Source organism: Lutra lutra, chromosome 13 (assembly GCF_902655055.1).
Source record: "Lutra lutra chromosome 13, mLutLut1.2, whole genome shotgun sequence".
Lineage (NCBI taxonomy): Eukaryota > Metazoa > Chordata > Mammalia > Carnivora > Mustelidae > Lutra > Lutra lutra.
Genome location: NC_062290.1, coordinates 77935981 through 77957516, shown reverse-complemented (window position 1 = coordinate 77957516; position 21536 = coordinate 77935981). Strand labels below are relative to the sequence as shown.

General features: G+C 51.5%; 1 protein-coding gene across 1 annotated transcript in view; it reads right to left on the bottom strand.

Annotated features, from left to right (window-relative positions):
* Positions 1-21536, bottom strand: part of PAPPA (pappalysin 1) — a 238813-nt gene that overhangs the window by 61090 nt on the left and 156187 nt on the right. Inside the window, 3 exon segments of the mRNA XM_047700582.1 lie at positions 5428-5641; positions 7922-8057; positions 8967-9080. Of these exon segments, the coding sequence (XP_047556538.1) occupies positions 5428-5641; positions 7922-8057; positions 8967-9080 (464 nt within the window).

Here is a 21536-nt window from a genome sequence, read left to right as displayed (position 1 = left end):
GCACATCTGTGTGTGCTGGCTTACAGGCTTGAAAATAGGGAGGAAAGGGGGAAGGAAGGTCATGTGTACCAGCTATCAGCTGTCCTGTGTTTTATCTGCATCACCTGGCTTGCATCCTCACCATAATTCCTTGAGGCAGTACAATTACTCCCATTTTCAAGAAGAGGAATGTGAGACTCAGTGAGCTTAGCTGCCTGTCCAAAGGCACTCTTGTGTGGACAGAAACCAGTAAGGTCTGCCTGTCTGTCCTCCAAGCCCCTGCTCTTCTCTTTGCTTTCCCATGAAGTTGGAAGGGTGGTGTGAACACACTGTCCAAAAATGATAAACATTACCCCACGTGCTCCTCCCAAATACCTCCCTGACACAGCCCTGTCATTGCTGAAACACAAAAACAAGGAACAAAAGAAAAGCCTCTGGCTTCGTTAAAAAAAAAAAAAAAAAAAAGGAAGGATTTAATACCAGTGATGAGCAATAAAAAATAACAAAAGAAGGGAAAAAAAGAAGACACTTCTCAGAGGGAGGAAGCTGGCTGATCTGAGGGATGGGGGAGGGGACATAGGTGCTTTTATCAATGAAATTCTCACACTTGGGCAAAGATGGGGACACCCTCCCCCCCCACAAATATAATCAAATATTTAGAAATTGTCTTTTTTCCGTATATGTGTACGTATGTGTATATATGTACGTATATACACACACATACATATACACACAAATATATTTATATGTGTACCTATATATAAATAAATATATTTACTTCCCTATAGACTCAAGTTCCATATAAAGGCATATCCCTAAGTGATTGAATAGCCAATCCCCCCACTGCTGTTCCCACAGCCCAGGGCACTGGTCTCCAGTCACAGACAGCAGAATGGGTAGGTATTGCTCAGGCAGAATACAGAAGACCAGCGGTAAAGGGCTGGTGAGGGTCCCACTCTTGGCTGTGTCCCTTGAGTCTCGGCTTAGCTCCCATTTTCTGCTGCTTTGCTGCAACTACATTATGGGGCGGGGTGGGGGACAGTAAGTAACAGAAGGTGGTTTATAAGTCACTTTGGGCTGCTCAGATGGAGACAGTGGATAAAACAGCATGTCCATGCCGGGAAGGGAGGGAAGATGCTCCTGGCAGGAGGGCCGCAGGGTCCCTGGGAAGTGAGACAGAGAAAGAATGATCAAGATAGGACTCCTGGTTCTCTGCCCAGGAATGCAGCGGCTGCTGGAGGGGATCCTGAAAGGGTCTCGCACCCTGGAATCCTAGGAGCCAGGGAGGCGCTGGCCCAATGGTGATGAGGCAAAGTCAAGGTCTGCAGGGTCGGGATGGCAGCGAGCAGCTCTTGGGGTGCCCAAGGGAGGGAGGGGGGCCGACAAAGCAGCAGCAGGTCACTCCTGGCCCAGGTGGCCCACAGCACTGACCCTCTCGTGTCTCCAGACCTACCCATGTCTTTACTACGAACACTCCTGGTAGCTAAATGTTGGCAACTTATTAAAGGAGAGAGGGCCAGACACAAGTTATTTGTGGTCCTTTCTGGCCTATTCGACAGCGGTCTTGAAACTTCTGATGAAGAGGAATGTGCTTTGCCCCAGGAGCCCTGAGAAGTGAATTCCAATGCCGCTTCTGCTGCTGAGCGGCTGGGTGGCTCGGGGGAGCTCACGTCCCTTGCTTGGACCTCAGATGAGAATGCAGAACCAGAGAACCCGTTAGAGGCCTCCCAGCTTTCAGCGACCACAGTTTTATGAAGACAAAACAACAGAGACATATAATCTCTGAGCTCTTGAGGAGAGCGAGAATAAATTTTGAAAATCCTGATTATTGACAAGGATGTGGAAGCAGAGGAACTCCAGGGGACCTCTGATGGGAGCAGAAGTTGAACAACATCTTGGAGAAGAATCAGGAGCAACTGGTCCCATTGAAGAGACACAGGCTCAGGCACCTCAATTCCATCTATGAGGCGTATCCCCCAGACCAGCAACTCCCAACAGGTGTTCTGAGAGGGGCTGATCCTCTCGTGGGCTGGTTAACTTAGGGAAACCTGTGGTCTCTGGCCACGAGAAGCTTCTTCCTGGGCTCCGAATCTCACACGTGATTTTCCTATATGGTTATCTGATGGGTTGGATATTCCTTGGTGGGCTCCTGTAGGTACCTATCCTCACCCCCACCCCACCCAATCCAAGTCCATGCGGGCTGGAAGGACTAAAGAATGTATTTCCTCCTGGAGCTGCCTTTCTCACAGTTAGCTCCCTGGCGGAACTGTTCTCCGGGTGGGCTGGCATGGGAAGTGGGACGAGTTTGCGGTAGAGGGAGAAAGAATGCAAACAATAAAGGGGGTTGGAGGAAGGAAGGAAGGTAGGAAGGAAGGAGGGAGGGAATGAAGGGAGAACAGAGGGATAGAGAAAGGGAGGGACGGAAGAGAAGGGAGAGAGGATGGGAGTTTACTGATTGTGTAAGCACATGGCCCACTGGATTTTATAATAAGCTGGTTAATCTCGGTTTAGAACCATAGGATAGTGTGTGTGTGTGTGTGTGTGTGTGTGTGTGTGTGTCAGACACACTGGAGCCTCAATCTGTGAGTGCTGCTTTCCTCACTGAGTTAGCCTCTTATCTTCCCACCACCATGGCTAAGCCTCCCACCGTTCCCCCTCTTCCCTGTAGGTGTGGTGCTGGGATTTGGCTAGAATTCCAGGACTGGACCTCTCCCTTGAAACCCGATCCTGTTTTCGTGGGCCTCTGGATTCAGTGCAAGTGCTACCCGGGGATTGGAGACCCTTGAATCTAGGTCAGAACCCATGGTCCAGATTGATTTTGCTCTAGGGGTGCTCCTCTCAAGGCAGCCCGCTAGGCATCACACTGCTCTCCGGAGAAGAGAATGAACACGGGAAGGGGAAAAGGGTGGGAGAGGAGGCAGAGTGGGTGGAGGCAGCGGGGAAGGGCCAGAGGCGGCAAGAAAGAGGATCCGTGGGGACGTGAGGGCTGGAGGGCCGGAGGCTGGGGAGGCGAGGCGGGCCCTCTCAGGACCCGGGAACCAGCTGAGAGTCAAGTGGGCTGTTTCTACCAGAGCCAGCTGAAACGCGGGCTATAAAAAGTGATGCTATTTACCTTGGTGTTTTGAGAATGAAGAAAAACATCCCATGGCTTTTTACAGTTGTTGCTTATTTTTCTTTTCTTGCCTCCTGGTTTGGTTGTTTTAATGCACTTGCACATTTGTGTGGTCCCGACTGTTTGGGTGAGAGCTTCTCCAGCTCTACAGGGGCAGCTGCCTCCTTCCCCAGCTCCTGTCCTCTGGAGCATCCCCCTGGCCCCACAGCGGTGGCACTGGGGGCTCAGCCCATCTCAGCCAGGTCCACGCTCAGGGCCGAGCCACGGAGGCCCTCAGGGCCACGGGCCCCTCACCTCCAGCTGCTCCCCTCGCTAAATGCTCACACATGAGCAGCCGTGACGAGTCCCCTTCTCTCCTGGATGTGCTTGACTCTGATGAGTACCTCGTGGCTTTCAGGGTCAGACAAAGCAAGATTTTGCCTCCTACTTCCCGGATGGCCTTGACTCACTGTCTCCTGTCCACACCTCACGGGACAGGTGTGATAATGAAATAAAATAAGGGTATAAGGTAATGAAGTGCCTGTCGCTGTCCTCCCCCTCCTTCTTCTCCCTCCCGGCTCGTGGAAAGCACAGACTGTCAGAACTGGAACATCCCATCTTCCGCCATCATCCCATGGATGCGCAAACTGAGGCCCAGAGAGGCGGACTGACAGGCTCATAGTCATATAACCAGTGAGACCCTTGGTCCCTTCCCGGTGCTCTTCTGCCTCCAGTCAGCGAACCCAACAGCTGCTAAACAGTTGATTTGTTTCTGAGCTGAGACACTTCTAACTGTTTACTTCGGGCACAGGAACCATTAATTAAGAATTCAAAGAAGCCAGTGCTGGCCTCCGTCAGCTTGCCTGTGGTCCCGGTGGCCGGTTAAGGACGGGAAAGAAAGGGCTGCAGAAAAGGTCTAATGGATTTACATTGCCCATCAACACTGTTTCCCTGGGTTCTGAGAATTGACTTATTTTTATAGTCTGGAGAGTCAGAGATGAAAAAGCCCTTTTAGTGTGAAATATAACAGTGAGTGATATTTAAGGAGCTCTTTTGCCTCCACACGATTGCAACAGACTTTGCACAACAGAAGCTAGAGACAGTGGGTGCAAAACAATGTGGGTTTTGCAACCACCTTTTGTGTCCCCTGTGGTGGCAGGGGCGTGGGAAAGCCAGGGTTGTTCTCCCCCCCACCCCCGCCCCGCCCCCCAATCCTCTTCTCTCCTTGCTCCCAGGTATACAGGGCAGGGGGCGATTGCCTTTCAGAGGGCCTCACTCTGGGGGGAACCCACGGAGACCACGGCCCCCACCCCCCATGCCTCAATCTCTTTTTCTCCTTATGGATCTCATTAAACAAATGTGAGAGTTGCTGTGGGAGCAGGGACCAGCCCTTCTTTCTCCCTTGGGGGCCCTGGAATTCTAGAGGGCAATGCGGGAGTGTGGACACTCTGGATGTCCTAGATGATCTCCAGAGCTTCTTCCAGCTTTAAGTGCTTCATGGGGCATTCTCGGCAGAGAAGCACCCCTGTCAGATCAGAAAGTGGCCATAAATATCCCATATTAATAGAGCAGCTTGGCACAGTGCCTCACGGTCCGTGAGAGGGCCTTGCTCTGTGGTGCACCATTGAACCCCCATGACCCACCGGTGGGGTAGAGACTATCGTCCGTTTATCCAAAAATGGGAAAGCAAGACTCAGAAAAGTCATCAGACACACACGCAAGAAGGGACACGTTCAGACCCACCTAAGAGGATCACCCAAACTCTTACTCTTTCTAGGAAATACCACGCTCTCTCAGCTCAGACGAGGGGCATTAGCAGACACCAGATCGGAGGCATGGGTGGGGGTAATGCTGCCCCACGACCAGAGACCCCGAGACCGCAGAGGGGATCTTAGGAGCTGGGTTTGGGGAAGACGGGGAGATTTCCTCAACACTGGAATATGGTGAACGGAGACATAGAAAATACAGGCTCCCTCCATCCCCTAACTAAATATTCCAGTATTTCCGAGCTGCAGGACAGCTAATCCACCTCTCTTCTCTTTGTCCAAATGTGGATGCTGAGACCCAGAGAGGGGAAGCGATGTCTACCACGCGAGTGAGCCATTGTCAGCACTGGGACTGCGAGCCAGGTGAGGGAATGTTTCCACCAGCGCACATTCCTGCTTCCCTCCCTCACCCCTGGAATCCAGGGACACGTGTGGGCCTCCCAGGCCCAAAGGCAGAGCCGGCCAGAGGATGGAGCAGGGAGAAACACACAGTCTTTTCACAGCCACACGCATGTCTACGCGGTTCCGGAATTCCTCCATCTGCTTCTGGCTAGCAAACGGCCCAGGGCATTCCGACACAAGGTCCCTTACCTCTGCTCAGCAGAGCTGTAGGTCTCCCCTCTCTGGCAGCTGCTCAGGGTGACGGGGTCAAAGTTGTCGAAGGAGCGGAGGGCCACCCCCGAGATGGCGACCAGGGGTGAACTGAAGCTCACACGAACCGCCCGGCTATGGTAGAAGGGCCGGCTGAGGTCATGTACCACAGGGATAATCAGGGGATTGTTCCTGCAGCTCAGGACATGGAGGCCTGTCAGGAGAGACAGAGGGCCGAGGGGCCAGGCTCATTACTCAAGGCCAGTCACGCCCTCCCCAACAGGCCCTTCCCGAAGCCCCCAGACCCTTTCATGTCACTGCACAAAAGCACCATTGGGTGGCCAGTGGGGATTTTGAGTTTGATTGAAAGTTTCTTTGTCTGCCTTTTTCTCTTGGTTCCAAATCTTTCCAATCCCTTTGCCTCCCTGCCCCCTAAGCTTTCCCTTCACCTAGCGCCCACAGCCTCTCTCCCTCCCCCAGGGGCCACCCCTCACAGAAGCGTGGCGGGCCGCACCACCCTCCCATGCTGCCTTTGTGCTGGATGGTCCGAGCTGTTAGTTTCCAGGCTGCCTTCCCAGTCAGCCGCAGAGATGGTGCACACCAGCCACAGCAGCAGGCTGCCCTCATTTTTAGTCCAGGAACCCAAGAGCAGTCCTGCAAGGTCCAGAGCTCAGTAGCAGGGCTGCAGAGGTAACCCTGGGAACCAAGGGCAGGAATTGGCTTCCCAGAGGTGCCCCCAACAGCCAGCCATGTACAGGCCATGCTGAGCCCGGGCTTGCCCCATCCCAAAGCCCTCAGTTCTTTCTAGAATGGGGAACAGGTCCCCAGGCTTCGAGGAAGAAGGGAGGAAGCAGAGAGGAAAGGCATGCCCAGAGGACAGAAGGGAATGCTGGGGTGGGATACAGTCGGAGAAACAGACACTGGCTCTGGGGTCTGATGGACCTCAGTTCACATCACGGCTGAGCCTACCTAATGATGTGAGTCCGGCAAGCTCCCAAAACTCACTTCCTGCATCTAAACTCAGGGCTGAATCTGTGTGCATCCCGGCAGGCCTGCGCTGTTGGGGACGTCCAGCTCCCCATCCAGAAGGCGCCCTTCTCTGGTCCCTCAGAACAGCAAAGACTCCCCAAGGGGTGCCAGGATTGGAGGACAGAGGTCAGGGGACACTGCAGGGAGGGACGGGGACACGTGGAAGCCTCAGACACTGGGTCATGGGATCCCAGCAGCTTCTGTGGAACCGGACCTTTCCCCACGCCTCAGAGCCCGCTGCAATGGCACGACAGCTAGGAAAATATTTGCTTCTCACTTAGGGAATTTTCTCTGGAATCCAGATAAGTCCAGAGGGGTTTTCTTTCTCTTCCTTATTCATATGACACCCCCCCCCCCGCCCCAACCCCATCACTTCCCTTGCCTCTAAAACTAACTAAATAAGTAAACATAAAAACAAAACAAAATCCTCTCCCTGCTCCCTGGGCTTCTGCTTGACCCTGAGATGACCCCTTGCCTGCTGGCTTCATACGGGTCTTTGAACCGAGCTCTCTGTGGAATGGCGCAGCCTGGGATTCCAGACACTGGCAATGGCTACCCAGAGTTAGAGTGGAAATGTGGGAGGGACAACAGGGCTTTCCCAGTATGGGCGCTCACGCCGGGCACTGTCACCACAGCCCTGACGAATCCCTCTCGCTCTGACGATGAAGTGGCACCATTGTCCCTATTGTGTCCTTGAGGAGAGTTAGATGCCACATGAGGGGCTCTGAGGTCAAGAAAAGTGTGTACCTTCTCGAGCCGAGGGAGTGGCAGGGACAGGACGGAAGCCCAGGCCATCGGCTCTGGAGCTGGGGCTCTTTCCTCTGCCCCATGCACACATGGGTGCATGGAGGGGTGTGCAAGTGACTGCCTGACGACTCTGGCCTTGTCCCTTACCCCAGCCCCGTGCAGAGGCAGCCTCTCAGCATGCAGGACCTGGCTCTTTACCTGTCTTCCCATTCCTGGTCTTTCCTTACTCCTCCTCCTGTGGGGGAGTTCCTCAGGTGGTGCCGGCAGGAACGGCACTGCTGCCGCAATGGGGCGCTACGGGACCCTCCCTGTGCGGGAGTCGGGGGGAGCCATGGCTAGGGTTCCAGAGACCTGGCCATGTGACCAGGGATCTTTCAGTGCCTCTCTTGGGGCCTCAGATGCTGATATCTGCAGAAAGGGCCTTTGCTCAGTGTCCTTCCCGGGGCCTTTTGAGGATCAGAGGGTTGCCCGAGATTAAGGATGCCTGGTAGAAAGGAGCTCTTGAAGGGAGGACTGGGACTGTGGCCCCCAACCCCCCTATCTGCCACATCCAGGCTTCTCGGGATACACCAAAAGCCTCCTGATTTGAAGGCAAGCAGAACTTCAAACAGAGAAGCAAGAAAGAGGAAAGACGAAGGAAGAACTAGCTCTTGGTGGCTCCTTGAACCACCCTAGGCAGATACGGTCCCAAGAGCCACCTGCATGATAGCGTGCTCACCGAGATCGTGGCTCTGATCTTTGGTATCAAACAGCTGGACGCTGATGGTCTCCTGTTTCTGGTCCCCATAATAGGTGCCATCTGTCACCAGGTGGACGATGACAGCTGCTGCAACCATTGGCTGAGAAAAGTATGCCTGAAATGCAGAAGACACAGGAGGGTCACTCATGCACAACGGCCACAGGGAGGAGGTTGCAAGAAGCATCTTTCATTGCAGGGCCTGGGCCGCTCAGCACGGGTCCGTGATGGGAACAAGGAGGCCGTGAGGAACACAGGCTCTGAAGTCAGAAACTGCTCCAACATGGCTCTGCACCTGCTGAGCCGTGTGGTGGGGAGAGGCAGCTCTGCCTCTCTGGGCCTAAGTTCCCTCACTCCGAAGTGATATATTAAGTAAAAGAACTGGATCACAGGGCAGCCATGAGTCTCCAGTAAGGTCACGGGAACAAAGGGTCTGGCATACCTTAAGACCACATAAAAAGGCATTATTATTATTATTTGTCCCTTCTCTGTCCTAGCCTCTGTGCAAGGCATCAAGGAGACAAAGCTAAGGAAGACGTGGCCCTTGCCTTTCTGCAGACCGTGGAGTTCAAAGTGGGTCAGTGATATGTAGATCAAAAGTCAGTACAATACCTAATCCTTAGTCAGGAAGATGGACCCAATGACAGCAATACAATACCACGTGACAAGCGTCATCCGACAGACGACCGGACATGTACAGGACTAGAAGGGAGAGAACAGTCACTTCTCTGTGGGGATCAGTTAAGACTTCAAGGAAGAGAAGACAATCTTAAAAGGCCTTGAATGATGAACAGAAGGTTCCAGGGAGACAAAAGATATCCAAAGTCTTTGCCAAAACAAGAAGGATGAGGGGCATTCCATGTGCATCAAAGGGATTCTATTTCAGGGAGCCTCCTACTGCTAAGTGTTTTGTTCTCTGTCCTTACAATTAACACCCTCTGTGGGGAGACAAACCATCTTGCGAAAGGGTCACAGGAGCTGGTGCTTCCTGGGGCCCACTCCTGGAGATCCTGAGGCTTTGGCTTACCCGGAGCCAGAAAGTGGTCTGAGCCATCTGGGAGTATGGGTAGCTGAAGGTACAAGGGTACCAGGCATGCTGGGAAATGCCTTCACTGAGATCTATCACCTTGGTTCGACACACCTGGGGAGAGAGAAAGAAAAAAAGTTTTAAAGGAGCTCCACAGCTAAACTAAATTCAATCAGATGCACCTTCCCTACCTACCTATTTTGTTCTGAGCACCACAGGAGAACACAGGGCTGCACAGACGGGAGTCTGCCCCAGGAGCCCACATTCTGCTGTAGCACAGGGAGCCCTCAACACCGTGAAGGAAAGAACAGACAACATGTTTTGGTGGCAGAGGTGACAGAGAAATGCTCATGGGGACAGATGCTGGAGGAGGTGACCTCTGAGCTGGATCCTGAAGAATAGAGCGGACACAGGGGAAGGGCAGTGTAGGTGCAGGGAGCAGGAGCAAAGGCTCAGGGGAACGGAGAAGTCTAGAATGTGCTAAGCTGCCTGGTACTCTTAGAGCTTGGGAAAGGTGGCAGAAAAGGCAGGATAAGGGGGTGGGATCTCACAGAGTGTTGAACTGCAAGCAGACCATTTTAGCACAGATCTGTACATTGTGCTCAGAGCTGTATTAAGGACAGAGAAAAGACTCAGGATGGCCATATCCTCCAGAGACAGAATGTGTGTGCGTGCGTGTGTGTGTGTGTGCACATGCACACGCACTGAGTCTATGCGTGCCTACTGTGTATCCAAATGTTATTTCGTCCCTCAGTTCATTCACTTATTCGAGTCCTATTGTTGGGAGACAGCGTTTTGCAGAGCACTGTGGGACAAGAGAGATGCTGAGGAGCTCGGAACACTGAGCATAGATACCCATGGAGGCACCACACTAGCACGTACTACTGTAAATTATACAGCAGAAAACAGAAAAGTTTTACAATGGAAAAGGCCAGAAGCAACTGGCTTGTTCTTGAGATTGGTCAGACCTTCCGCAGAAGGCCATCTGGCATTCGTGTTTTTCTTCTGACGTTGAATGTGGCCCCTCTCGCAACCCTCCCCTGTGGATCTGGGTCTCCCTGTATCCTATACCCGGGCAGGTCTCCCTACACTCATTGGAGAAAGGCTGACCTAGCTAACTCTAAGGCTCTTGAAAGCTATTAAAAAAAAAAAAAAACCCAAAAGATAATCTAATATCAATCCTAATAAACACATGTACATGTAAAACAAATTTAAAAAGAGGGGAAAAAAGGAAAAAAAATATATATACAAGAATCAAGGCTACCTATTCCAGCCATATTTGTAGTAGCAAAAAATTGGGAATAGCTTACATGTTCATCTGTTGGCGAAGGGATGCATCAGGTATGAAATATTCACGTGACAGATTTTCTATACAGCAAAAGACTCTTACGAGGCCTGAATTAGATTCATATATAGGGATGACACTAGAAATATTTAATGTCAGGTCCAGTATGGGACCCGGCCACTGAAAACAGAAGCCCTACTCCCGAGTTCAAGACCTCGATGGAGAGATTGTAAAAACATAACACCAAGTAAAAACAAGACAGAGAAAGGAACCAGGTATAAATGGACAGGTACAATATGATGTCATTTATAAAAATCACACAAAGCAAGACCATATATCGCCCAGAAATTCCTACAGAGGAGAGCAGATGAAACACAGAGTGGAAAAGTCACATATCAATTTCATTAGTCAAACTCAAGACAAAATACGTGATGCCTATGTTGTAATCTATAACTGCAATCTCAGTGCTTTTTTTTTTTTTAATGAGCTTTTTTTTTTTTTTTTTTTTTTTTTTGTACTGGGGTGATTTTATATTTACAGGAAAGTTGCAAAGGTAACATGGAGTCCTGTACGTATGCTCCACCTGTGTCCCTTACTGTTAATATCTTCATCAATTCATTCTCGAAACCCCAGAGGAAGATGATTTGCTTAGTCAGCATTGGAGAATCACCAAATCTTCAGGGTGAGATCAGTCACCCTGAAAGTTCTGCGGTGGCATGCCGGCCTCATTGAAGGAGAGCCTGGTTTACCTCTGACATCTGAATGTCAGATTAGGTCATAGGTTTTGAGGGATTCACAGGGTTCCTTGGAGGTGTCCGTTGTGGGTCAGGCTGTGAGATATGCTTCCTTCTCTCTCTACTGCTTTACCTGTGGCATCTCCACTCACCTTAAATACCCAGCTGCCATGTAATGTTTCCTTTAAGAAAAGAGCTTTACTGCATGAAGAACACTGAAAAGTACTGAAACCTGTTTATTGCCAAAATTCCTCACCCCTTCCCTGAGAAACCAGTGGGTTCTGGGCACACGGTATGAGTTTCCTGAATATCGCAGGTAACCTCTTTAAGCACAAGAAGGGGCCAAGATTCAATCATCTCATTGGCCAGAAGCAGGTGAAGGCTTCTGCTATTCAAATCTCTAGAAGCCTAATACCAAGAAGACTATGGGCAAAGCAGCCACTTTATTAGGCTGGAAGATGTCTTCCAGTTTATTTATTTTTCTACAAAACAACTGGGACGGAGCTCAGGCAGATCTGCCAGTGGGTCGTGTTACATTTGACAACGGTGCGAGACTTTGCATAAACTCTCTATGGCATTTGAAACCCAGGCCAGCAACTAGACCTGTATGATTCTGGAATTCTTTCCCCTGTATTCTGAGCTGCCTGTCCCCAGCAGAGTGGGGTGGAGTGCATCTCTGGAGTGCTGGGGGCTGGGGAGGAGAGGGGGAGGGCAAGGGCTTATCTCTGCATCTAAAACATTCACGGTCAGAGAAGTCTAAGACATGAACAAAGCCCTCTTATTGCTTAAATACAATTTTCTCTTATCTTGTCGGCTCTATCAGCACTAGACAGGGTTTTAGAGGTACACACTGCTGTTATTTTATTCTCCTGTTTTCCTATTTAGATTGTGTTTGTTCCAAGCTGGCTGCGATCCTGACCAGGGACAGTCAGAGCAGATCAGAGAGGAACAAACAAAACCAGCTGAACCTTTGCCCAAAGCCCCAGTTGATCTTAAAACCATCTATGTTCCTGGGGGGAGCCTGGGGGTGGGGAGGGCGGGTTGCAGGGGAGAGCTGAAGGAAACACTCACAAGCCTCTTGCTTTTATAGACCTTGCGGATTCTGCTCATTCAGCAGCCAATGACGGGGGGGGGGGGTATGTGGTGTGGTACGCCGGACTCCACATCCCTGAGAGAAAGAGCTTTGCCCTTGGCCACAAAGTTGGTCACTGGGGATACAAGTGTGACCCCAAGGTGACTGACTGGACGGGCACGCTCTGTTTTCATCCACTCACTTCTTTGCACCTTCCAAGAAAAGCAAGTGTGATCGCATGAAGGATTACAGAGCAATTTAGATTTCCCTGAACATTGGTAGGGAACAAGCAGGAGACTCACATCCCACACTCCGTGGGGCCTCAAGCTCCCCCAGCAGCCCCAGGAAGCAAGCTCCGTCTCACGCATCATCTGCATTCCTCCCGTCTTTCCAGTGTTGTTGGCTCCAGTGAGCTCCGTGTCTCTCCCCAACCTACTCCTCTTCCCAATCAGCACCCTCTCAGACCCCACCTGAGTCATTCTCCTCTCCCCCCGATTATCCATTAGGCACAAGTCCTTCTGACGATACCAACAAACCCTTGCTGAACGCAGCAACCGTTTACCTTCCCTGCCATTCTGTCATCTGTCCCTTTGCCTCCTTCCACCTTGTACAACACACCTGGGGGCTCTAAAACACGGGCAGCCTCTAGGCTTCAGGTTCCCCTAGACAGATGAAGACGGGGTTCCCCAGCTAGCACCTGCGTTGCGCACGCGCATGCCCAGTGCGGCTTTACTGACAACAGCCGCGATGTGGAAACAACAAACTCATGGTCCTTCAAGAGGCCAGGGGGTGAGCAAAACGGGATCTATCGACACAGTGGGATATCACTCAGCCTTCAAAACGAAAACCCTGTCACATGTGACGGTAAAGATGAACCCTGAGGACATCAAGCCAAGTGAAATAAGGCAGCCACAAAAGGACAAGTATTGTATTATTCCACTTCCATGGGGAATCTAAAGTAGTCAAATTCGCAGAATCAGTGAGTGGAATAGCGGTTGCCAAGGGCTGGGGGAGGGCGGGAAAGGTAGCTGCTATCAGCAGACGTCAAGTTTCCAGTAAGCCAGAAGGTGAAGTACCTGAAGTCCACTGTAGCTATAGTCAACACCAACTTATTGTACACCCAGACACGTGTTAAGGTAGGTCTCAGGGCACCCAGGTGGCTCAGTGAGTTAAGTCTGACTCTCGATTTTGGGTCAGGTTGTCATCTCAGGGTCCTGAGATCAAGACCCACGTCAGGTGGGGGGGGGGGGTCCCTGCTCAGCAGGGAGTCTGCTTGGGATTCTCTCTTCCTCTCCCCACTCCTGTTCTCTCTCTCTCTCCAAAATAAATGAAATTAAAAAAAAAAGATCTTTCAGCAACTTCTTTTGTCACAGTAAAGCATGATACAGTAATATTTTGAATGAGTAAAATCCTGATATTCATTGAACGAATGTGTGCATTAATAAAAGAAGTGATCCAGTTCAGGTGGGGGGAGAGAAAGTCACATAATAATGCTAGGCAAAGAGCAGATGTGGCTGGGCTGGCGAACATCCTCCCGTGGGTATTCTCAGGGCTGGAGGAAGGATTACCCAGTATCTTCTGGATTACTTCAGAGCCAAAGAACTCACTTCCCTTTATAGGCAATTCAATGGACTCTAGACAGCTCTTCCCAACAGCTAGGAGACGACGTCTGGCTCTAATTCCTCCTACTTTTTCCTCTAAGCAGCAATGTCTATAAGCTGATTTAGAGGTCCAGACTTACAGGAATTGAAAAATTATTTACTGAGACCATTACTTTTGCTGGGCTCAGGGAAGGGTAGGCTGTCTTGTATAACATAACACAGCAAGTAGCTGTTATAGCAAAACTGTTATTTAAATGCAGACTTTTCTGGTTCTGAGAACTGATGCTTTTTCCTCACCTGTGCTCGGCACCCCCTCGATCCTACATTTTTCATAAAAATTTTATTTACTTTAGTAAGCTCTATACCCAATGTGGGTCTCAAACTCATGGTCCTGAGCTCGAGTTCCATGCTTTTCTGACTGAGCCAGCCGGGAGCCCCTCAATCCTACTTTTTTGTGTGTGTAGGACCACCTCCAGTGAGATGTCTCCCTCTTCCCCAAGCATGCATGGCAGAAAGAGCAGACAGGAATTGGGGTTCCCATGTCCCTCCTTTCCTCCAGAGAAGCCCAGCTCTACGTCTCTGATGGAAGCTGAGCAGCCACTGTCCTGCAGTCCCATCTTAACACCTGGAGGACCTGGGTGGGAGGGCGGTTAGAGACTGTGTTCCTGCTTGGTCTTTAACATGAATGCCTTAGACATCCCGTCATCTTCAGGGATGTGCTTACACCAAACACCCCCCACAGGAAACAGGGAAGCTGGGTCAGTTCTGGCTATGTCACTTACTAGCTGGACCTCTCCCCCACCCTCGGTTTCCCCATCTGTGAAATGCAGCGGTTGTACGGAATGGCCCTCAAGTAGCTTGAGGACGCTCACAGCCATAGCATCCACCATGGGTCTCAAGGTCACAATATCATTTGTCCTACAGTCAGCCTCTGAGAGCTTGGAATCATTGTCCCATTTTTCTGGTGAGGAAACGAGGCACAGAGGCTTTAAATAACTCCTTTAAGGTCAACTACCTAGCTGTGTAGGACAGCCAGCAGCCAGACTCTGATCCCTCCGCTGCCATGTTCTGTGCTTTCTGTCACAAGGGACCAGGACTGGTGCTGGTCTAGCTCAAAACCTCCCCTTTGGCTGACAGAGAAGAAGGCACCAGCTACCACTCTCTTTGCCTCCTCTTGCTCTCCCTGCTCTCCCTGCTCTAAGGTCTTCAGACTCTACTTGCCAAAGCACAGAACTAAGCCCATGGCCCTGCTACTTATCATCCCCTCCATGCCGCCCAGGGACCATGGGATGGAAGTTGCCCGGACACAGCTTGCAAAGAACTTTGGGAGCCGGTTTCCGCCCTGTCACCGCTTTCACTACCAGCCACCGCCCCGCCTCACCCCTCCCCACACAGCAGGTGGGTACCTGCACATGTGCACAGCGGGGCTCCCTTCTCCCCGGGGGACACTTTCTCTCACAGGTCCTGGACTCCACCACCATGATGTCTGTGCCCAGACATCTGTGCCCCCCCCACCTCCCTCCATGGCACTGGCTGCCCGGTTTGTGAAATGCGACACACCCTTCGAAGCCAGTCTCAAATATCACCCCTCCTCTGAGAGACTCTGCTCACCCCCCCAGGTGGAATTAACTGATCTCTGTTGTGTCCACACAGTCTTTATGTACCTCAGTTACAGCGCCCATCAGGTTGGACAGTGGTTGTTTAGAACCCAGTCTTTCCCTTGGAATTCTGAAGACTTCCAAGGTGAGAAGCGTGCCTTATTCAAGCTCCCATCAATCCTAGCTCCTGTCACCCGGCGGCGGAACACAGTAGGTGCCCCAAGACCAGGAGTCACAGCTGGAGCGGTGGCACCTAGGGGGTCCCTGTCCTAAGCCGGGCGCTTCGTTGGGTCTCCATGTGCACTAAATCATGCGGGCCTCAGGACAGCTCTGTCAGGGAGGTACTAGGATTATACCCATTTTATAGATAAGGACTTGAGGCTCCTGTACTTTGCCTAAGATCACACAGCTCATTAGTGGAACTAAGATTCAATTCTCAGGCACAAACTCAGCCCACACTCTTAATGGTAGATGAAGGCCGCCTTGGAAAGGGCCGTCCGCCTGTCTCTCAGGGCTGTCAGGGAGGATGGAGGTGGGATTTCGCCTGAACAGAAGCTGCTTCAGCAGCCCAGAGCAGGCCCCCACAGGGCTGCCCCGGGGTGGGTGATACGGTGGAAAGAGTCCTGGGTTGCCAGGCGAGAGGCTTGCCTGCTTGAACTGACCCACCTGCTGACGTCCTCTGACACTCCTCCTTCCCGTGTGCAGAAGGACAAAGGAAGATGAAGCCTCGAAAGGCTCTTCAGTTCTGACCATCTGCCAGCGTTTCACTCCCAGCCTCTTCTTGGTGAATGAGGCAGGAGAGAGTGTCGACTCTGTCAAGAAGTGGGATTGTTCTGTAAGCCCCCAAGTCAACTCTTGGACCCCAGGCCTCTGGTCTCTGGAAGGCTAACTTCACAGCTACCTTTCCACAAACACCAGAGGGGTAACATAAACATTTACTGTAGTCATTCCAGCAATGTGTTTTCTGTTTTCTTTTCTTTTCATGCTTGTGACAAAGAGCAGTTCTTCCCCTCAAAGCCTTGAGAGTGGATATTTGCGCTGGGGGGCATCCTCAGTGATCTGCTTCTGGCCATCACATCTGATAGAGAGATGAGGAACTGGGCCCACTGGGGATGGGAGAGACAGGCCATAAGCCCCTCCGGGATGGGCCAGGATGTCTGGTGGTGACTGGGGTCGCATGGGCTGACAGACACAGGGGCCTCTGTGGCCCCAGGACTCGGGGGCTCTTGTCCACTCCACGTACCACCTGCCACTCCATCCAGCACCCGCCTCCAAACCCCTCCTTTGCCGAAGACTGCTTTCAATTAGAGGAGTTAACGATGTCTTGCTTTCAAAGGGTTTTTTAAATCCAGTTTATCTTCCACCCACACACGTCGTACACAAAGGCGGGGAGACAGAGGGAGAACAGGGGGAGCGGGAGTTCTGGTATTTTCCCACACAGGGGAGATGCCATGAGGTTTCTATTGAATTTCGCTTTCACAGATCTCCCTGCCCTCTTGTCAGTCACAGGAGGGAGGGAGCACTCTTCAAGTCTCTGGCCCGTCCTCTCCAATTTCCTCTTTCAACCCAAAGGGACCTGGGAATGGGTCTCACAGAAAAAAAGAGGAAAAGGAATGGGGAGGGGAAGCATGGGGGTGCACGCTGATACTAATGATACCCATAAACGTGCAGGGCACACACGCGCCCACACACACGCACACACACACATGCGCGCGCACGTGCACACACACACACACACACACACACACCCCAGAGAGTTTTTCCAAGCTTGCAGATCCAATTCCAAAGTATTTCCCCAAGAGCTGCAAGGTTGTAAGAGGGACAGGCAGGACTCCTTGATACGAAGATGGCGGTAGGGCAAGCCAGCTGGGAGACCATGGGTCAAGCCACAGAGACCACAACAGTGAGTGAGCCAGGTGCAATAAAGCCACTCCTGTGAAGCCAGCATGGCTCTCCCTTCCAGAACATGGTACTCCCTCCTCAGTGCTCCCCTAGGGAAGGGAAAGGGCACCCACTCTCACAGACAGCCCACAGTACTGGCTCTGACCAGGTATCTTCTCACCATAACTAGGAGGAATAAGCAGTTTTGTCCCCATTTTAGAGATAAGAAGTCTAAGGTTTGGAAGGCACTGGGACTTCCTCACAGCTTAAGAGTCAAAGCCAAGTGGTCCTTCTTACCCCGTGGGTGGAGACTCCCCAGTAGCTTCTCGTCACCCCCCTTGTGGTTTCTTGTCTGTCCATCTGTCTCCATGCTTAAGCATCAAGGGCAGTGCTCGCATCCGATTTCTCTCTCCCTGTCACCAGTGTCTAGTGCAGGTCGCTAGCTGTGGCTCAGCAATGCTGCCACATTGAACTAGGGTGGCTTATCCAAGGCCAGACTTGTGGTTCAAGGCTGACATATTTGATCCCAAAGACCAGGGTGTGGACATGAGAATGCCACGTGGTAGAGAGAAGGCCCCAGGAGACCTTGGATTCATTTGTGAGCACCGAAAGTTTGGACCCGTCCATCACCAGGCTCCCGTGCACTTGATGGACAACAAAATAAATGACAGGAGTAGTCACTGGTATTCGCAGAAATTCTTCCCATTACTCTCATGCCCACCAGCATCTGTCCAAGTCCATTATTTCGCTTAGGTCTTACAACCACCCTGTGAGGAAGGTATTAACATTACCTCTACTTCCTCGATGAGAAACAGGCTGGTCGCTAATGGGGAGGACGCGGGTCTTCAAGACCACTGGACCAGTTGAGGCACACATCAGTGGTACCAGCCCCCAAGCCCTTGCTCAGGAAAGACATAATTAAGTGGTGCACACTGCTCCTCTGAGTGTAGACCTCAGAATCCATCTTAATAAAACAGTGTGACAAGCTGCTCACTATCAGTCAGTAATGGCCCAGGAGATGAACCTATTTGCAATCCTTGAACTTGGCTGTTAGCTCACTGAGAGCAAGCATGGAGACTTGCTTCTGACCTCTTCACTATCAAGAGCGATGAAAAGCCTAAAGTCAGCACTAAAGCCAAGACTAGTTGAATACAAGAACGAATTACCAACAATAACAATGTTACTGGTCTTCAGGCATCCCCTGCTTTTCCAAAGTTCATGTTGCACCCCTTTGCATGAACAAAAGGCCTAAATTAGTACCCATTTTTGCTAACTGAAAGAAATCGAAAGAGGATTTCCGCTTTAATGAAAGAAGGCAAAAAGCAAAAACAGCATTCAGTGTTTGTGGCGAGTCCTGCAGAGGCAGCGTGTACCCCAAGCAGTGAGAGGACCCCGCTCACGGCTTCCCCAGAACTACACTCAGCATCTCCGTATCAGGCCACCAGAGCGCCCTGATCCATGCCTGTGAGCATCTGTGCTTGATCTCGATTTATTTAGTGCCTTCGTTAGGTATCAGAAAAGCCAAAGAAAGATTATTTTTTGGGTCTGGGAACACTCAAAAATTCTGTCCTATAAATTAACAGCATTTGCTCCTTTGCTTGATGCCATATGGCTTAAGAAAGATGTCGCGAGAGCACCCTGTCGGAGGTTCTCACATTCTAACAAGTGTTTCACATGCCTGGTCTTAGTCGATGCATATACAGACACTGGAAACCCAGATGTGGAGATTCGCCTGGCTGTGGAGTCCTGGAGTCCCCCCCTCCCCTGCCCCGGGATTCTTCTCCTCACTCCTATGTCCATCTTCATCTCCTCCCTGTGCCTCTCATTCCTAACTGACCTCCTGAACATAGAGCACTTTAAGGACAACTGAGGTTTGACAGACAGACAGACAGACAGACACACACACACACCACCAACCCCCATGCCGACCTCTTTTTTACACACTTAATAGCACTGAGAAAAGACAGAGATAGAAACAGAGAGACCCAGAAAGAGACACAGAGAGGAAGAAAAGCTAAGCTTTCTTATAGTGACCATTAGAAACAATTGTCACTTTTCCCAGGCCTCCAGAACAGCCTTCCCCTTTGATGCCTGACTTCTAGAGATAGAGAGGAGGGAGAGAAATGGACTGCCTTTCTTTCAATTTTGAGACTTATTATTTGGCATGGACAGACAATCAAGCAAAGACGCATTTCCTGTGTACAAGGCAGGTGTGCAGAGCGGAGAGATGCCTCCTTCCTTGTACCCACAGCTCTGGAAAAAGCTGTGGACCTCAGGGCCCCCACCCAGGAGACACTTCCAGATAAGATCACTTGGCATTTGATGCCCTCCAGCCATGGGGCTCTGTCCTGGGGTGATGAGCCCCTCAATGCCCCCGAGGTCTGTCCCTAACACATTAAGTATTCCACACTCTACCGGGGTCTAAGATCATCAGGCCCACATCTCCCCACATGTCCAGAATCCTGAGATTTGAGGTCCCAACCCTTGGCCCGATCCAAATGACCACGGAGAAGCATCCAGGCTTTGGAGAGGAGCAGAGTAAGGAGCTCACTGAAGACATCAGTGTCCTGAAGCACATTAACACTTTTGCAGTGAAACTACATGTCTTGGAGGAGAAATGGTTCACGATCGATTCTATGGTTCTAGGCGACACCGACTGGATGCCCTAACCTTCTTCTAAAGGTGAAGTATACTCAAAAGACCTGAGAAAGCATCCTCGAGAGGTGGCAGGGCCAAGCTGAAACCAGCAGCTGCATGAGCGCAGACCCTCGCGTCCTTGGGAGGCGGGCATCACCGCCCTCAGTCACTTGACAGATACGAGTGCCAAAGCCACACCTGTTGAGGCCGGTGAGGTCCAGGTTGGACACCCACTGGCCCCAGTTACTCCACATCTATCTCCGGCGGGGACAGGGGAGGACACTGAGGGCTACGGAGCACGGACGGCGATCAGGAGGTGCTGAGAGCGATGGCCCAGCTGCGTTCACCTCTGTTAAACCCAGCCTGTGTCACCGAGGAGGGGAACTTCCCATTCACCGGCTTCCAGGTGCGGCCAAGGGAGACATAATCAGCACAGCAGCAGCGACAATCATTATGAATGCTGACACTGGTCACCGGTTCATACAGAATGAGGGGCCGGTTCGCACAGTCCCACCCTGAGGGGTGGGCGGCATCTCCCCACCTCACGCACAGGGGAGCCAGGCGTTAGGCCGTGCCCCTCGCTGGAGCCCAGACAGCCGTTCTGAGGAGGCACTGGGCAGGGGCTCGAGCTTCTCTAGCCAGTAAATCCTCTAACAAGGGAGAGTGATTAGTGTCGGATGTGGCGGTCGGCTTTTGTGCTGCTGACAGCTCCTCCCTTGAAAGGCCTGGCTGGGCTCATTTCACACGGGCCCTCCGTAGGCCTGCTCCCGGCTCCGTAATTATGCCATTCGCCAGTCACCCAGGCCCGCCTCTGAACTCCTGACCCAGCAGTGAAAGACTTGGGATCTCATTACTAATCTCTTAAGCCACCTAGTCTTCCAAAATACATCCATTTAACTTGGAGGCCAAGGCTTTGGGGGTGGGAGCCTGGGAGAGGGAAAGCCCAGCACCGGGACTTCTCATGACACGGCCCACGTCCCCCTTCCTGAGGCCTGCGGCCCAAGCCCTGGGGCGGCTATCCTGGTTGTCCTGTCCGGCTTGGCCCAGGGCAGGCCTCGCTGAGGGTCAGTGGCTGGGCTTTCGGGACCAGGAAGCCTTTGGAGGGGGAAGGGCATCAGGCCCACCTGTTTGTAATTTCAGGGGTGTGGGTAGGGGAAGAGGGCTCTGTTTAATTATTATTATTGTTGTTGAGAAGGGAGGGGGAAAAATGAGCAGAAACTGCTAACATCTGGAGGCTGCTGTCCAGCTTACATGATCTCCTGGCACAGAGGAGGAACACGGGATCCCCAACCAGATGGTCCGTGGGTGACTTCACGGCCCAGTAAGATGTGGATGGGGTTGGGAGAGGGCGTGCTGGGACCTTCTGGAAATTCTTAAGGGTGAGAGGCAGGGGTTTAAGGGCTCCCAGAAATCTCTATCCTTTAGGGAGACTCAGATTTTTTTTCCAGCCACACCTCGAATTTTTCTATTTCTCTCTCCGTTCGTTCGTTCATTCATTCATTCACTTATTTCATTTATATTTACATGTACGTTCCTTATTCACCTTGGTCTACAGGGTGGAAATGGATCCCAGATTTAAAAGACCATAAAGATAAAACTCCTTCTCACAAGTAGCCCCCTGTGGGGGGAGCAGGGAGGTAAAAGGTTCTAGAAGCACCCGAGAACAGTGTGGTTGGATCTGTGTTCGAGGTATGTTCAGGCTGAGGGAGGGGCACAGAGAAAAAAGTTGCCAGGGCAATCTGCCTGAGGGCCAGGTCTGAAC